Source organism: Pyrgilauda ruficollis, unplaced genomic scaffold (genome assembly GCF_017590135.1).
Source record: "Pyrgilauda ruficollis isolate IOZ18807 unplaced genomic scaffold, ASM1759013v1 scaffold108, whole genome shotgun sequence".
In the NCBI taxonomy this organism is placed as follows: domain Eukaryota; kingdom Metazoa; phylum Chordata; class Aves; order Passeriformes; family Passeridae; genus Pyrgilauda; species Pyrgilauda ruficollis.
Window position 1 is genome coordinate 1,795,845 of NW_024508988.1, and position 5,444 is coordinate 1,801,288.

General features: G+C 43.5%; 2 protein-coding genes across 2 annotated transcripts in view; both read left to right on the forward strand.

Annotated features, from left to right (window-relative positions):
- The first annotated feature begins 200 nt into the window (after positions 1–200).
- On the forward strand, positions 201–5,358 carry CUNH5orf51 (chromosome unknown C5orf51 homolog). The gene is made up of 7 exons (XM_041472501.1): positions 201–220; positions 1,610–1,828; positions 2,129–2,252; positions 2,644–2,787; positions 3,179–3,310; positions 3,550–3,664; positions 4,935–5,358. The coding sequence occupies exons 1-7, from the start codon at positions 201–203 to the stop codon at positions 5,222–5,224; spliced, it is 1,044 nt and encodes a 347-aa protein (XP_041328435.1). The 3' UTR covers positions 5,225–5,358.
- The window catches only part of FBXO4 (F-box protein 4), an 8,379-nt gene continuing 7,934 nt past the window's right edge, over positions 5,000–5,444 (forward strand). Inside the window, exon 1 of the mRNA XM_041472248.1 lies at positions 5,000–5,127. The gene's annotated coding sequence lies outside the window, so the exon portion shown is untranslated. The remainder of the gene's footprint in view (positions 5,128–5,444) is intronic.

The following is a 5,444-nucleotide window of genomic DNA, read 5'->3' on the forward strand; positions in this document are numbered from 1 at the left end:
CACTGATTTCTTATTTAAATCAAACCATTTTGGAAAGAAAACACAATTCTTTTTAGTTTCTACTTTTTTTGCTAGTTTTTAACCTGTTTGGCAACTATTTCATAAGACATAAGACAGAGAACAGCAAAAATAACTCTGTCTGTAAGTAGACAGCTTTTCACTTCTAAAGTACTCCAGTAAATGACACTTTATATTCGGGGATGAGGGGAGGGGAGGTTTGGTGAGTTTTTACTTGCTTACTTGCTTGGCTTTTTAGGTACTTTGGTGGAACACAGGCAATGACAGAATGAACAGCATATGACCTCAAAATGGGAAAATGTCTTTAGTCAATTATTCTTTCAAAAAATTCAAGCTGACAAAATTCTGAATACTGTGAGTTTGTTTTTCATTACTAGGATAGACACTGAGGTATTAGCTTTTTCCAGGCAGGTAAAGATATGAAGAAGGCTAGGGAAACATAGTAAAATGTAGCACTTTTATAACTGGACAACACAAAATATTTGATGATTGATTGTCAGATAGTAGCAAGATATTGTTAAAAGGAAAGCTCACAATTTTCCCTTCATATATGTAAACTCTTTATTATTTATGAAGTTCAGCAAGGGTATTATTAAAAGCTGGACAAAATTTTGGAGCAAGTGCTTCACTTATCTAATCAAAAGTATTTAGTTTCAGGATTACATAATGTATTTTTACATCTGTACTTCTGCATTTTAAGTAATTAAGTGCTAAAATGTAGTTTAAAAAACTGAAACTGTTCATTGAAAAGTAAGTGTGGGCTTGATCTTTGTTGCCTTGGTTTCAGTTTGTTTGATGGGCAACACCTATTTTGCAGTGAGGCTGGAAAGCATTCACTGATGGGGTAAAACCCCAGTCAAGTTTTTGCAGTGGAAAAGGACCTGGGGGTGCTGGTGACAGCAGCTGAACACGAGCCAGGCTGTGCCCAGGTGGCCAAGAAGGCCAATGGCATCCTGGCCTGGATCAGCAATGGTGTGGCCAGCAGGGCCAGGGCAGGGATTGTCCCCTGTGCTGGGCACTGGTGAGGCCACAGCTCCAGTGCTGTGTCCAGGGCTGGGCCCTCACTGCAGGAAAGACACTGAGGAGCTGGAGAGAGTGCAGAGAAGGGCAGGGGGGCTGGGGCAGGGGCTGGAGCACAAGTCCTGTGAGGAGCAGCTGAGGGAGCTGGGGGTGTTTATCCTGGAGAAAAGGAGGCTCAGGGGTGACCTTGTCACCCTCTACCACTGCCTGAAGGGCGATTGTGGCCAGGTGGGGTTGGGCTCTTCTCCCAGGAAACCAGTGACAGGAAGAGAGGAAATAGTCTCAACCTGTGCCACGGGAGGTCTAGGTTGGACATAATACTGTTTCACGAAGTATTTCACAAAACACTTCACAAAACATTGTTTCAAATTGTTTCACAGGAAGGGTGATTAGATGTTGGAATACGCTGCCCAGGAAGGCGGTGGAGTCATTGCCCCTGGAACTGTTTAAGGAAAGACTGGATGTGGCACTCAGCACCACGGTCTGGTCGACATGGTGATATTCGGTCATAGTCTGGAACCAGAGGTCTTTTCCAAGCTGTACAATGACTCCGTACATTCTGTAAACACAGGGTGTCTCCCGAGAAGACGGACGGGGCACTGCAGACGCCGCACCTGTCTGTTATGAAAGAGCTTTCACGCCCCCACAAGCCCAGAACTGCAGTCCCCGCCGTCAACGCGCGCAGGGCGGGCGGGCCGGCGGTGTCCCGGCGGTGTCCCGGCGGGGTCGGGGGCCGGGTGTCCGGGCCAGGCCGGGCGGCAGCGACACCGCCAGGCCCCGCGCCCGGNCGGTGAGCGGCGCGGCGGGGACGGGGACGGGGACGGGGACGGGGACGGGGGCGGCGCGGGTGGCCCTGAGGGCACGGGCGGCCGCGAGGGCATCTTCGCACACGGCGTGTGCGCTTGGGAGCATCAGAGCGTGGTCGCGGATGGCTTTAATTTAATTACGAACGGTGCGGTCTGACGGGATAACCGGCCTGCTTCAGTGCTGTATTATTCAGCCGCTCTTGTAGATGCCCCGAGGATGGATGATAAAGCCATGTAGAAAAGGAGAGTGATAAGGCTCCTGCTGAGTGCTCGTCGGTGCTAAGGGAGCATTGTGTTCTTCCCTCAGATACCTTCTTAGCGAAAGGCTCTGCTAATCTGGACAAGTTAAAGGACCTCTGCAAGGAAGGGAAAGAACATCCTTCCACGCTTTTTCAGCTCTATACCCAGGTACTTTGTTATGGACATCAAACTGCCTTTCAAGAAAACGTGTGTAGGGTGTGGGAGACGGTTTGGTGTGAAAAAGGAGGGTGGGGGAGAAAGGCGGCTCCATTACTTGGGGGTGTGTGGTGAGCGTCTGTGAAGCACAGAACTGCTTTTGACTTGGATAACTTGGGAATCGTTCTTGCTGTTACTTTAGGACCAGAAAGGGGTTTGGTTGACATTCACAATCACCAATCCTTCAATAATTCTAACTTGCACCTTTTGTAAACTAAATGTTAAAAAATACCTTCAAATTGTAATGTTTTATAAACGAATGAGTTTTCTCTGTTAAAACACACCGCCATTTGATTATTTTGACGGTAGCATTTCTACTTTGTGTATGTTCTTGTTTTCATAGGCTGTCCTAGACATTACATATTTTGAGGAAAACCAGCTTGTGGATGAAGATTTTCCAGAAGAATCTGCCTTGCAAAAACTTAAAGAACTTATTTCTGTTCTTTCAGAACCAGAAGACCTAGTGAGGGAATGTGGCATAAAAGAAGTGAGTAGCCAGAGGGCAAATTATTTCATTATTTAAAAACAAAAAATCTGAAATGGGACATAGTATTTGTATTTTTGATGAGTATTTAAAGTATTTTGAAACATTTTCATGTCTTTTTGGTGTTTAAATAGGGATTTCTGAAAATATTGTTTCAAATGCCTTGTTGTGTGCTCAGAATTTCTCTTGCTAGCGTTTCATGATTCCACAGGCAGTTAACATTTCTATTTGACCTACAGTGTTAGGTTAGGCTAGGCTTGTCTCTCTGAGTGTTGTTGTCAAGCACAGCCCCTGAAGTAAGAGATTTACACAGTGTTTGCATGTGTGACAGTGCATATGAGTATTTCAGGTGGTTTATTTTTGTGTTAGACCAGTTTGTTGGATTTTATTTCAGCCCATTAACATCCTTGGAGCAGAGTTGTTAGAATGTCTTTACTGGAGAAAAGGAGCCCTGCTTTACATGTATTGCCACACAGCAAAAGAAAGGAGTGAATGGCTACAAGAAAACATTGCCACATTTAAAAAGGTAAAGGAGATTAAAATGTTCTATGAGCTTGTGAATACAGCTTTAAAGTTTGACTCTTCACTTTTAATATATGGCTGGGTTTTTGTTTTGGTTGGTTTTTTTGTTTGTTTGGGTTTTTTGTTTGTTTGTTTTTGTTTTTTTCTTCAAATTGGTATTTTGGGGCTTCATAGGAAGACGTATTTCTGTGTATCATTAATTTAATGAGAACTTATTTTTTCCTCATTTTTAACTGTATTCAGTGTCTTAATGATGGAGTTCAGTACTTGATGAAGATGCTTAGCTTTAGATGCCCTCTTCAGCTAGATGAAGATATCTCACTTCAAGATAAAGACACAGCTAGATTACTCAGTGAAGGTAAAAAAAACCCCAAAAAGTAACTCCAAAAAACCTTTTAACCCACTCCTCTTAATAACTGCTTCACTTTTTGAAATGCTTTTTTGTGTGTTTTTATTGTTTCACCTCATTTGTGTTCAAGACTTGACACTTTTTAGAACCAGAAGATAATAGATGAGGCAAATAAGCAAGCAAGAGTGCACCTCCCCCTTTCTTTTTTGACTTGTGAATTTTTGGAGGTGCCAGTGCTCGTTTTCGCGGTGATTTATGAGTGCACTGGAGGAAGGTGAACTGAGGCAATGAGTGTTTGATGCACAGTAGTGTTTTACGCTGGCAGTGTTTATACACAGTGTTCTGTTGTGAACCATCCCGTTCACAACTGATAGCTGTTTAAGGCACAAATATGACTGCAGAGGGTGCCAGAGGTTCATACACTGATCTTCCCTTTTAACTCTAGGACAGCACAGGTACAAACACAATTACAGACTTCACGCAGGTAAAAACTATATGCAGATCTGGTTAGATTTCGCAAATGTTCTCTGTCACCACTTTATGTAGCTTTATGTAAGTTTCATTCCTATTGAGCGTTTCTAGGAGGATCTTAGGCTGCATCAGTGTGGTGCAGGTAGGTGATACAGCCGGAGGGGATTTGTGAGGTAAACCAGCTGGTGCTGAGGTTATGATGTCCACATTGAGCACACTCAAAAACAGCTCTACTCTGACTGTAGTAGGACATCCATCACCTTCTTGTTTGATTTCATCTGCAAGTGGCATTGCTGCTATATAGCTCCATAATGTAAAGTCAAGTTGTGGATTTATTTAGCAGGATTTTTTTTTTTTTTTTTTTGTGAAAGACACACATGCGCCTTTGAATTCAAATACCAATAAAGCTGCTGCTGGTTAACCTCAGTTAAGATGACCTCAGACAGTATCTTTTAGGCTTAAACTGTGGGAGGCACAGAAATACTCCAAAGTTAATATGTACAGTCATGCCTGTGCTAAAGAGGCTGTAGAGAAATACTGAAATTCTATGAGATAACTAGGCAAACAAAATTATAGCAATAATATTTATATGGCAGTCTTAAAAGATTTTATTATGGAAGGCCAAACTGGACAGAGAAATGAGCATGGTTTTGATCCAGGTTTTCTTCTGGGCATTATATATTTATAAAATCATATAGTTATATTGTCTTTTGGAATTTTCTTCCCCATTGTTACTGAAAAAAATGAACAAGCTGTGTACTTGCTTACAGCAGAACAATAAAATACTTGATCTAAATTATTTTTGCAGGTATATTTAGTGACACTCACTTGCTGGCAATGATGTACAGTGGAGAAATGTGCTACTGGCGACTGAAACACTGTGGAGAAGGGAAGCAAGAAAGCCTTGAGTCAATAGATCCTGTGTCTAACAGTGACCTGGGCAGCAGATCACAGAGCATATCGCTGGATTTCCAAGAAACAGGGAGACTCATGTTAACAAAGTATGTGGCCGTATGTGAGGGACCCTTAAAAGGTCAAGGGTGGAACACAACAACTGCAAAACAAATGCTGCATTACTTCCTGAAATCCCACGACTAAGATCCACTGCATTGTCTTTGCCAGAAGAAGACTTCTGGCACAGGAGCACACTCTTCGTCACAGACTTCCTTTCTTTTTCTTTTTCCCAACCGAAATGTGTACTTCTGTTGCATTAAAAGCACGCATTCAAGGACTCCCGGACTGCGGTCCCAAGTGCAGCGCGGTCCCGGGCGGTGCGCGCGCGCGCGGCGCGGGCGGCGCCATGGCGGCGGGCGCGGGG